This window comes from Scardinius erythrophthalmus (assembly GCF_964197995.2).
Source record: "Scardinius erythrophthalmus genome assembly, chromosome: 5".
In the NCBI taxonomy this organism is placed as follows: Eukaryota; Metazoa; Chordata; class Actinopteri; order Cypriniformes; family Leuciscidae; genus Scardinius; species Scardinius erythrophthalmus.
Genome location: NC_138225.1, coordinates 2798164 through 2811833, shown reverse-complemented (window position 1 = coordinate 2811833; position 13670 = coordinate 2798164). Strand labels below are relative to the sequence as shown.

The following is a 13670-nucleotide window of genomic DNA, read 5'->3' as shown; positions in this document are numbered from 1 at the left end:
AAAAAATGTTAAATTGAGATTTACACACCAAATAAAAGCTGGATAAATAAGATTTCCATTGATGTGTGGTTTGTTAGGATGGGACAATATTTGGTCGAGATACAACTATTGTAAATCTGGAATCTGAGGGTGAAAAAAAATCGAAACATTGAGAAAATCTCCTTTAAAGTTGTTCATTTATGTTGGCGATTGTGCAGCATTCACTCACACAAATACATGTTTGATATATTTACAGTAGGCAATTTACTAAATATCTTCATGGAACATGGTCTTTACTGAATATCCTAATGATTTTTGACATAAAAGAAAAATGGATAATTTTGACCCATACAATGTATTGTTGGCGATTGCCACAGATAAACCCGTGCGACTCGAGACTGGTGACGTGATCCAGGGTCACATATCAATGGTATAAGTTCATCATTCAGTACCATGTTACTGCCACAGTTCACAGAGAATAAAACACATGTAAAAAGAACACAGTATTTCTATTAATACTCGGTGCCAAATTATTTCCTGAAGTCTATTATTTGTTTGTATATTATTTGTTAAGTTTCTTCTGCTCGTCAAGGCTGCATTTATTTGATAAAAAAAATACAGTAAAAATGTGAAATGTTTCGTTTATTTTATTTATTAAGCACTTTTACAGAACTGACCATTGAACAAAGAGCTGTACAATATCTAAAACACATAAAGACAACCATAAAAACACAAATAAACCTCTCACACGATCCTTCAGAAATCGTTTTAATATGATTTGCTGCTCGACATTTCAGATTATTAATGTTGAAAACAGTTGTGCTGCTTACATTTTTTGTGTAACCCATGATAAACTACCAGGAAAAAGTTTAAAGAGAAAAGAAAAAAGAAAATAAATTAATACTTTTATCCAACAAGGATGCATTCAATTGATTAAAAGTGACACTAACAACATTTATAATGCTACAAAAGATTCCAAATTTACATTCTGTTCATCAAAGAATTCTGAAAAAATAAATGTTTCTTGAGCATCAAATCATCATATTAGAATGATTTCTGAAGGATCATGTGACACTGAAGACTGGAGTAATGATGCTGAACATTCAGCTTTGATCACAGGAATAAATTACACTTTACTGTATATTCACATAGAGAACAGATATTTTAAATTGTAATATTATTTCACATTTTGACTGTATTTTAGATCAAATAAATACAGCTTTGGTTCTAGCAGAAGAGACGTCTTTAGAAACGTGTGTTCTCCCTCCAGTGCGACTGGTGAACGGCAGGAACCAGTGTGAGGGTCGAGTGGAGGTTCTCCACAACGGCTCGTGGGGGACGGTGTGTGACGACGACTGGGACATGGTGGACTCCAACGTGGTGTGCCGACAGCTGGACTGCGGAGTGGCCGTGGCCGTGGGGAGCAGCTCCAGGTTCGGTCAGGGATCCGGGCCAATCCTGCTGGATAACGTGGACTGTAAAGGGGGAGAGATGGACCTGAGTCAGTGTGGGAATCAGGGATGGGGCGTCCATAACTGCTACCACTATGAAGACGTGGCCGTCACCTGTAAAGGTACGTGGAGTCGGCACAATTGTGAGATAAAAAGTCGAAATGAACTTTTTTATTTTTTTTATTCTGTGGCGGAAACAAACTTCCATACAAAGCTGATCTCGCATTGTCGCATTATTACTAAAAATAATAGTTCATCTATCCATAACCGCTACCACTATCCGTCACCTGTAGAGGTATCAAGAAATTATTCAATATTGTCAACATTAGCTGTGTTTCCATCCACATATTTTTATATGGAAACACATTTGCCGAATAAATCCCTTAATGCTCAATGAGAAACTGACGTGACTTTGCTTCAGCCGAGGCTGTGATTGGATAACTGGACTAACCAGCGGACCAATCGCATCGCAGCATCTCAGATGTTGGTTAGTCAAAGTCTGTCATCAGAATGATTGGGTTTAATTCCCTCCAGAAGCGTCTCACACGAGTGTGTTCACAAACAACAGCATCCGAACGCAAGAGAACATGACAGCTTGTTTTCCCCTTGGAATAAAAAAAAGTAAAAAATTTAAAAAAAAAAAAAATAAAACCCAGTGTTGAAGTTGCTATTTTTGGAGTACCCGAACACGGAGTATCACTGACAAACAAAGTAAAAAAAGGTTTTGCTTTTGCCACCTTATTAGCGAGAAGAAGAATATTATTGGAGTGGAAGTCAACAAGCCCGCCTAAAGCCTGAGTATGGTTATGTGATCTAGTATCATACTTAAAATTAGAGAAAATTAAATATTTAATGAAAGGATCTTTTCAAAATCTTTATAAGACTTGGTGACCCATGATAACATATTTTGAGAAGATGAAGACTCTCCCACTTATTGATCAATGTTAAATATTAATCACCAATTGGAGTTTTGTTTTATAATTGTGTACAGACCACGAAAATGTCAGGAAATTGTATTATTGGCTATGTATTTGTGTGTATATATATATATATATATATATATATATATATATATATATATATATATATATATATATATATATATATATTGTATTGATATATTGTGTGTGTATATATATATATATATATATATAATATATTTCTTATTGTTATTATATATATAATTTTTTTATTTTTTTATTTATTCAATTTTTATTTAAATTGTTACTATTGGTATTATTATTGTCTTAACCTTAATGTAATGTATCGGTAATTATTTTGCAGGAAATGGTTATAAAGGGGGGAACGCTATAACTTAAATTGTATGAAACTTTCTGTTAATGCTTTGAAAAAGTTTATAAATAAATGATAAAAAAAAAAAAATGAAAGAAGTAAAGCTTTACAGTAAAAAATAAAAAAATAAAAAAAGTAATTGTGACTATGAAGACGTGGCCGTCACCTGTAAAGGTACGTGGAGTCGGCAGAATTGTGAGATAGAAAGTCGCAATTAACATTTTTATTTATTTTTATTCTGTGGAGGAAACAAGCTTCCATACAAAGCGGATCTCGCATTGTCGTATTATTACTTAAAATAATAGTTCATCTATTAATAAAAAATGTGGTTATAATTTAATTAAATTTTATGTCATTTCAAACCTGTACAACTTTCTTTCTTCTGTGCGAAACAAAAGGAGATTTAGAAGAAATAGCACATCGCTTTTTTTCACATGATGAATGCATATCAGGCTCCAAAAAAAACAAAACACCATAAAACCAGTCCATAAAAATAGTTTCCATCCACTTATTTTTACTTCTACTTTTATTTCTAAACATAGCACGTGTTCTTATGGAAGCTTGTTTTCGCCATGGAATAAAAAAAAATAAAAAAGTAATTGTGACTTTTCATCGCACAATCCTTTATTTCTTGCAGTTGTGAGTTTACATCATCACAGTTTTTTCTTGCAATGTAAACCTGCAATTCTGAGTTTATTACAACAACAACAACAACAACAACAACAAAAAAGAGTCTGAACTGCAATATGTAAAGCTGCAAATCTCAGTTTATTACAACAACAAAAAATTCTTAGAGAAAAAAAAAAGTAATTAAAAGTAAAATTGCAATTCTGAGAAAAAAGTCTGAACTGCAATATGTAAACCTGCAATTCTGAGTTTACAACTTGCAATTGCGAAATATATAAACTTGCACTAAGGTCTGAATTGTTTTTTCCACAATTGAAGTCGCAATTGTGGAAAAAAAAGTAAGAATTGTGAGATAAAAAGTGGCATTATTCCACAAGCGTCCATGAACTCTGTCACTCACTGCTGATGAAAGTCACATTAAGGAGAAATTAAGTGGATCTGTTTTAAGACACATTTGCATGCATTATTTAAACGCCTGCACTAAACTGGAGAACTTCTGGCATGTTTGGTACTAATATGTGGTGATAATTAATTATGATTGACGAGTTATTATGTATTGTTTGTTTCTCACAGGCAATAATGTGGTGGAATCTCGAGGCCTGGAGCCAACAACCCCGTCCCGTCTGGTCTCTGGTATAAGTAAGTTAACAGTTTATTTGAACTCTTACATGAGGATATCAGCTTGAAGTTTTATTTAAACATCCTCTCAAACTAATCTGTATCATTGGATTAATCAGGATGGGATGTTTTAGAGAGAGAGAGACTCTCAATCTGCTCCCTAGTTCAGTGAGTTGTCAATCACAGAATCCTTCCAGTGCACTGACACGCTCACTCCCTAAAAGTCCCATAATGCACTGCGAAAACTAGGGTGCATCCGTGCTCACTACGGACGTTCTCAAGCGTGAAACATAAATCACGTGAGCCAACTCACTATACATGACACACGATAGATGTATTATTTAATTTAGTGCTGGCCAATGATTAATTGCGATTAATGTGTAATTATTTTGTATATATAAATACACACACATGCATGTATATATTTAAGAAAAATGTGTTATTAATATATACAATATTTATATATAATATAAATTATGTATAGATATATATACAGTATATACATGCAAATATTAAACATATACATGCATGTGTGTGTGTTTATATATACAAAATAATTATATACAGTACACACACATATATTATGTAAACACAAACTTTTATTTTGGATGCGATTATTTGCGATTATAATAATTGAATTATATTTCAGCATAAGTGTACATCGCTAGACAGGTACTGAACATAATCTAGCCAACATTTATAATTTATTTACAGCTAAAAAAAACATTTATATACACGTATATGTAACAAGCAAAGTTTTTATCATGATGTACTTTAAATAACATTAAAAAATAACATATAAAGATATGAGTTCTGCTGTTGTTCATAAATATGATGATGTTGTATAACGAGGACGTTGTCAGAGTCCCAATATGTAGTGAATATAATATAATAAGAATAAATGTACGCAATATTCACGACTTCCCTCCAAAATGATGTCACTTCCTGGAGGATGATGTCATTCGCAAGAACTTTACAAAAGAATGGAAATGGAATGGAAAGTGATATCAATGACATTTTGGAAACAAAGGAAAAGCATTAATTTATGACTATATAAATTGTTAGGGAAATGATTTAAAGTTCACCTTCATATTTACTTCATTGTGATTTGTTGATTAATACTTCAAATATTTTAAATATTAAGTTTATGATGTATATTTGTTTTAATAATTAAATTAAATTAATTCTTAATATTTTATTCAATATATTAAGATGTGTATGATGTGCTGCATATTAGTGAATAACCTAAAATGTTACATTTTAGGGACTTTTTAGAGAAAAAGTGACACAAAAGTTCTGAATCAAAACTAATGTGCAGTGTCTCATTATAGTCAGTGATATTTTAATAGAGATTTTTTTATTATTATTTTTTAATATATTTTCCATTTTTGTTTTAGTTATAGTAATTTTGTTGTGTTTTATCATGTTTATTGTCTCTTTTAAACACGTTCATATAGTTTTTATTCATTTTCTTTAAGTTTTAGCTATTTCAGCTTATTAAGTTGAACTAAATGAAAACTAGAAATGTTCAAAGCAACTTTGAAAAGTTTGAAAATTTCAGTAAACATTTCTTTTTTATGCTTGGTTTTTTGTTTTAGTGGCAACACTACAATAAGGTTCATTAGTTAACAGTAGTTAACTACTTAAATTAACATGAACTAAAAATGAACTGCACTTCTACAGCATTTATTAATCTTAGTTAATGTTAATTTCAACATTTATTAATAGTTCATGCACTGTGAACTAACATGAACAAACAATGAACGACTGTATTTTTATTAACTATCATTAACAAAGATTAATAATTACTGTAACTTTGTTAGTTCATGTTAGTTAATGCATTAACTAATGCTAACAAATGAGACCTTATTTTAAAGTGTTGCTGTTTTAGTAATAACGCTGATTATAGTAAAGATGAGAGCGGAAGGGTTTCTGAGACGATCGTGTTCATCCTGTCTTTGTTTGTCGTGTCCTGGTTCAGTCATCAGGGCTGAACCCATATCTAGTTCATATGTGGCTAAAGAAAGCAGCAAAGCCTTATGGGAATGTGTCTGGGGAGTTTAATAGTATGGAATCATCGCTTGGGTCTTTGTTCCTCTGGCAATATGAGAATGGCTTTCAGCATCAATAAAACAATATGAGAAATATCAGCGTGTGTTTGCTTGAAACCGTAGCCCTGCGTTTGCATCATATTCAATGCCGAGCTGAAATGACCAATAATCCGGCCCACAAATATAAAAAACTAGATGAATTCTGAGAGCAAAGAGCAGATGAAGGTAAACTATAGGGTTTCTGTTGGACAAAATACAGCCGATTTCATAATGTTTCAGAGTAAATGAGAACAATAACAGCGAAGTCAATATGACATTCACATAGAATATTTAAAGCTCTACATGTTAAGTTAATGTAAGTATAACTATTATATTTTAAAGGAACACTCCGACTTTTTGGGACTTTAACTTATTCACAGTATCCCCCAGAGTTAGATAAGTCCATACATAGGCCTACCTGTTTCATTTCTGTGCGTTCTGTAAGTGTTATTTGACGCACCCACCGCTAGCCTAGCTTAGCACAAAGACTGGATGTAAATGGATAATGGTAGCATACTAATCCCAATAAGTGACAAAATAATGCAAACATTTTCCTATTTACATGTTGTGATCTGTATAGTCACAGCGTGTACAAATAACAAGGCTATATGAGACAGAGACCATTTTTAATCGTATTTATACTGGGAACTATATTCTCACTAGGCGTAGGAGCACAGCTACTTGGGCGGAGTGGCTACTTGGGCGGAGTGATTAGCGCAGCACACGAGACGCCCTGTTGTTGATTTAGCTGTGCTCCTACGCCTAGTGAGAATATAGTTCCCAGTATTTATACGATTAAAAATGGTCTCTGTCTCATATAGCCTTGTTATTTGTACACGCTGTGACTATACAGATCACAACATGTAAATAGGAAAATGTTTGCATTATTTTGTCACTTATTGGGATTAGTATGCTACCATTATCCATTTACATCCAGTCTTTGTGCTAAGCTAGGCTAGCGGTGGGTGCGTCAAATAACACTTACAGAACGCACAGAAATGAAAAGGGTATGTATGGACTTATCTAACTCTGGGGGATACTGTGAATAAGCTAAAGTCCCAAAAAGTCGGAGTTTTCCTTTAATAGTTGAACATTTACTGGACTGAAGCAACTTACGTTAACTTGCTTATCCAAACATCATAAATCATGTTCAAATGCGAGTATCAAAAATATGATGTTTGGCTTTTGAAGAAGGTTTATTTGTTCATCTCTCAGTCATTTTTGTATTTCATTGCATTATATGTTTTAAAACTACCGAGCTTTGATCATAAAACTAATATTATTACATAAAATTAATAATATTAAAACATATTATTGGCAGATATTTATATTTATATGCATATAATGTAAGTATCTGCTGTATACTGTTATAAAGATCTCACTGATTTACATTACAAGCATCAGTTTTTCTTTTTGGCCATAGAAATATCAGCATCTGCACCAAAATTAATATTTTTGCTCTTTTTGAGTCTCTAAATACATTTCCCCCTCCATATTCTCACTATATATGAGCCATCAAAGCCTGATGTATCAAATATGACGCGCACACACACGCACGCACGCACGCACGCACGCACGCACGCACGCACGCACGCACACACACACACACACACACACACACAAACTCACTCACAAACAAACAAACAAACAAACAAACAATGTGACAACCTTTTATACACACACGTACGCGTACTCTCACACACACACACACACACACACACACACACACACACACACACACACACACACACACACACACACAAACAATATGACCACCAACCTTTTATACACACACGCATACACTCTCTCTCACACAAACAAACAAACACACACACACAAACAAACACACACACAAATATGACCACCAACCTTTTATACACACACACACACACACACACACACACATACACACACACACACACAATATGACCACCAACCTTTTATACGCACACGCACACACTCTCTCTCACACAAACAAACAAACAAACAAACACACACACACAAACAAACACACACACACAAACAAACACACACACACACACACACACACACAAATATGACCACCAACCTTTTACACACACACACACACACACACACACACACACACACACACACACACACACACACACACACACACACACACACACACAAACAATATGACCACCAACCTTTTACACACACACACACACACACACACACACACACACACACACACACACACACACACACACACACACACACACACACACAAACAATATGACCACCAACCTTTTATACGCACACGCACACACTCTGTCTCACACAAACAAACAAACAAACAAACACACACACACAAACACAAATATGACCACCAACCTTTTACACACACACACACACACACACACACACACACACACACACACACACACACACACACACACACACACACACACACACACACACACACACACACACACACAAACAAACACACACACACACACACACACACACACACACACACACACACACACACACACACACACACACACACACACACACACACACAAACAATATGACCACCAACCTTTTACACACACACACACACACACACACACACACACACACACACACACACACACACACACACACACACACACACACACACACACAAACAAACAATATAACCACCAACCTTTTATACGCACACGCAAACACTCTCTATATGATACACAAACACACTAGGCAAACTTTTTTATATTTTGTAAAAAGATTTCGTTAAAAAAATATTTTTATAATTATTTAACATTTGATGCATGAATTATTAATATTAGGCCTGGTTTCACAAACAGAGTTTAGATTAAGCCAGGATTAGGCCTTAGTTCAATTAGGACATTTAAGTTTTTATAACCGTGCAAAACAACATTACTGGTGTGTATCTGACACAACAATGACACCGACGTACTTAAAGATATGCTTTCAGTTAAAACAACTCAAATATGTGTTTTAGTCTGGGATTAGCTTAAGCCTCGTCTGTGAAACCTTCTTACTTCAAAACAAGAATGATTTACTTTCCAAAATGGTGTATTTCTCGAGTTACACATCAAATCCTCCACAGTTGTCAGTCATTTTCCAGTTTTTCCAGTTGCTAACACACTAAACTGACACACACAGCACAGTTATTTACACTCACACACACAGAGCAAAACCTCTTCTCAAGTCTACAAAAGTCTGAACACATTTTCCAATTCAAAATGGCACTTTTTAAACACACTGAACACGGTTCTCTGCATAACACACTACAATCTGACATAAAGTCACATTTCAAAACACTGCCATTCAAAATGACACTCCAAGATCTGATTGGCCGATACATGCGTCACCTGACCAAACACCTCAATGCTTAACTTTTAACACTTCAGTATTTTTCAGTTTACTGTTTTTTTGGTGAGCATATTTGTGTTCAGTCCAGTGTAAATATTTCTGCTTGTTTGGTGAAAAATAAAAAAAACTGTAATGTTTCAACAGCATGTGTGTGTGTATCTGCAAATATTTCTGTGCATGTGAACAATCTGAAGACTTTTCTACAATTTGAACTATTTTAGTATTATGGCAAAGCATCCTGAAGATAATAGTGCTTTTCATTATGGCCAACAGTGTGACACAAATCTGCTAATATGAATGAAGTGTGTGCCATTTCATGCAAAAGTTTGATTTTGATAATGCTATATGTAGTTTTGGTTGCAGTGCTTCATTTAGCATATATATATATGATCAATAAGTTATGACAAGATATGTTTTTACATTACTTTAACTCATCAAAATAAGTTAAGCAATTTTCAACTTTTTTTATTAATTTATACAAGATTCAACTAATTTTTTTAAGTCAGTTTGATGAATTCAAGTTGTAATGAATTAAACATCCAATTGATTGAAGTGTAAAAAATGAAGGACACAACTTTAAACAATTTTTTTACTGTGTATATTCAGTATTTTGCAGTTTGGGAGTGTGGTTTTGTGTTCAGTATTTTGATAAACCAGCCTAGTTTGCAAAATTGTGTGTTAGCAATCGTAAAAAACAGTAAATGCTGCATCCTGCACCAGAGAGTGTGTATTGTGTGCGCTTGCCTGACGCTGCTCTGCTGTAGGGGACGGGGTCGTGCGCCTGGCCGGCACGGCGGACCGCTGTCAGGGTCGGGTGGAGATCTACTACCAGGGCGGCTGGGGAACGGTGTGTGACGATGACTGGAGCCTGGCAGACGCGTCAGTCGTGTGTCAGCAGATCAGCTGTGGACAAGCACTCGCCGCTCCCACCAACTCTTACTTCGGCTACGGCACGGGCCGGATCCTGCTGGATAACGTCAACTGTAACGGGCATGAGAGCGGTCTGACCAGCTGCTACAGCCTGGGGTGGGGGGTGAACAACTGCGGGCATCACGAGGACGCCGGTGCCATCTGCTCAGGTGGGTACGGCATCTCTCACAGTATACTGCTCACTTCATAAAGCTGATGCAGTAAGAGTCCTAAAGTTTGAAAACACGAGTGAAATGCTTCCATTTTGCAATATTGAATAACAATTGAATTGTTATTTAATTGAATAATTAATTGAATTGCAAATACAATAACACAGCAGCCTAATATTACAAAATATCGTTACAATTTAGCCTACAGTTTCTCTGCTTGAATATATTGTAAAATGTCATCAGCATCATTACTCCAGTCTTCAGTTTGAAATGATCCTGCTCAATTATTATTAGTGCTGAGTTATTAATAATGTTATCAATGTTAAAAACAATGATTTTAATATTAAGTTTTGCTGCTTAATATTTTTGTGGAAACAGCGATAAATTTATTTTATTAAGGATTCTTTAAATAAATAGAATGTTCAAAAGAACAATATTTATTTTGAAATAGAATCTATATAAATATTTTTGTGGAAACAGTGATAATTTTTTTTTTTTTTTAGGATTCTTTAAATAAATAAATAGAAAGTTCAAAATAACAATATTTATTTGAAATAGAATATTTTGTTACATTATAAATGTCTTTACTGTAGCTTTTGATCAATTTAATGTGTACTTGCTGAATAAAAGTATTAATTTTCCTTTTTTTTATGTTACCTAACCCATGTTTCTTGAGCATCAAATCATCATATTAGAATTATTACACTGAAGACTGGAGTAATGATGCTGAAAATTCAGCTTTGATCACAGGAATAAATTACACTTTACTATATATTCACATAGAAAACAGTCATTTTAAACTGTATTTTTTAATAATAATAATATTACTGATTTTACTGTATTTTTTTATCAGATAAATGCAGGCACAGTGAGCAGAAGAGACTTTTTTCAAAAATATTTAAAAGATTTGAACTATTCCAAACTTTTGACCAGGATAGTGTACATGCATTTCAGAAATTTTCAAAGTTGTCTCAGACTTTCAGACCCCACTGTGTGTGAATATTCACCAATACTGTATTAATGTGACTGTAGATCTAACTCTCTCTCATATTGCAGGCTCAAGTTCAACCATGGTCCCGTCCAACACGGAGACTTTAGGCAGAGGATTCATCATTCCGGAAACCACAGCAGGTATAAACGCTGCCTATACTGTACTCTGGGCCTGTGACTTCACCTGCTATCTTCAATAATACACGGTTGAATTAATAGCCAATTCTTTGTTATTAACTGCTGTGCGTGACCATGCGTTTTGGCATTTACCGTGGGCCGTAGTGAACAGACCATCTGTCACACACGGGATTGTCCTGCATATTAAATCCCTTAAACACCAGCAGATGGCGTGCTTTCAAAACAGTCTTGTCACCTGATTTTAAAATCTAAGCCATGAAATAATGAAATAATTCTACAAACTAATATTCGAGTGCCTTGGATTGTTTTTCTTATGAGTGAAACCACCCCTACACCCGAAGAGCACCGAGACACTGACGTTACAGTGCAGCACTTCTTGTATTCCTTGTATTCGGTCTCATTTTGTGTTCCTCTTTTTTTTTCTCCTCCTTTCTCTGTTTTCTTCAGTGACAGAAATGCCAGGGCCAGTTACTGAGACGACAACCACTGTGTCCACTGCAGCCTCAACCACGAAAGGTAGTAAAGACACTGACCAATGACAGTCTCAGTTCTCTCAGCAGTGACCATCTCTGAACTACCATTAGTATTTTTGACTGGATGATACAGAATTTCATAACTGTGGTTTGATATTTATGAAATAATGAAATTGAGGAGACGGACGGACGGACGGACGGATGGATAGATAGGATCTTCTATAGACAGACAGACAGACAGACAGACAGACAGACAGACAGACAGACAGACAGACAGACAGACAGACAGACAGACAGATAGATAGATAGATAGATAGATAGATAGATAGATAGATAGATAGATAGATAGATAGATAGATAGATAGATAGATAGATAGATAGATAGATAGATAGATAGATAGGCTCTTCTATAGACAGACAGACAGATACATAGATTGACAGACAGAAGACAGATAGACAGATGATCGATCATCTCAGATAGACAGACAGACAGACAGACAGATAGATAGATAGATAGATAGATAGATAGATAGATAGACAGACAGACAGACAGACAGACAGACAGACAGACAGATAGATAGATAGATAGATAGATAGATAGATAGATAGATAGATAGATAGATAGATAGATAGATAGATAGATAGATAGATAGATAGATAGATAGATAGATAGATAGATAGATAGATAGATAGAGAGATAGGCTTTTCTATAGACAGACAGACAGATACATAGATCGACAGACAGAAGACAGATAGACAGATGATCGATCATCTCTCAGATAGACAGACAGACAGACAGACAGACAGACAGACAGACAGACAGACAGACAGACAGACAGACAGACAGACAGATAGATAGATAGATAGATAGATAGATAGATAGATAGATAGATAGATAGATAGATAGATAGATAGATAGATAGATAGATAGATAGACGGACAGATAGATAGATGATCGATCATCTCTCTAATCCTCTGCGTCCATCATTTCTTTCAGAGAAGCCAAACGTGCGTCTGGTGAACGGGCTGGACAGCTGCCAGGGCCGAGTGGAGGTTCTCTACTTCACCGTCTGGGGGACCGTGTGTGATGACGAATGGGACATGGACAACGCTCTGGTGGTCTGCAGACAGCTGGGATGCGGCCCGCCTCTGGCTGCCAAGTCTCTGGCTTACTTCGGCCAGGGTTCAGGTCCCATTCTGCTGGATAACGTCGACTGCAGTGGCCGTGAGCAAAAGCTGACCGACTGCTTTAATCTGGGGTGGGGACAGCATAACTGTGGCCACTACGAAGACGCTGGAGTGATCTGTGCACGTAAGAGAAGACAGCAGATATTACATACATTACAAAGCATTTAGGCCCTGTTTACACCTGGTATTAAGATGCGTTGTGGTTGATCGGATCACAAGTAGACGAGCGAGACACATTCACGTTTACACCAGGTGTTTTATCCGTCTCTTTTGTCCACTTTCAACCACTTCTGTCCTGATTTCTTTGAGACAGCTCGTGCAATTTACACATGAACGCACACAAATTTCCCCAAATTTAATGACTTTTAATGACTTCTGCAGTCT

The 13670-nt window shown here is 35.4% G+C and overlaps 1 protein-coding gene across 1 annotated transcript in view; it reads left to right on the top strand.

Moving 5' to 3' along the window:
* LOC308691322 (scavenger receptor cysteine-rich domain-containing group B protein) overlaps nucleotides 1-13670 on the top strand; it is a gene marked incomplete at its 3' end in the record, with an annotated part of 33596 nt that overhangs the window by 10281 nt on the left and 9645 nt on the right. Inside the window, exons 6-11 of the mRNA XM_081366397.1 lie at nucleotides 1250-1552; nucleotides 3924-3989; nucleotides 10183-10497; nucleotides 11554-11628; nucleotides 12073-12141; nucleotides 13096-13410. Of these exons, the coding sequence (XP_081222523.1) occupies nucleotides 1250-1552; nucleotides 3924-3989; nucleotides 10183-10497; nucleotides 11554-11628; nucleotides 12073-12141; nucleotides 13096-13410 (1143 nt within the window). The remainder of the gene's footprint in view (nucleotides 1-1249; nucleotides 1553-3923; nucleotides 3990-10182; nucleotides 10498-11553; nucleotides 11629-12072; nucleotides 12142-13095; nucleotides 13411-13670) is intronic.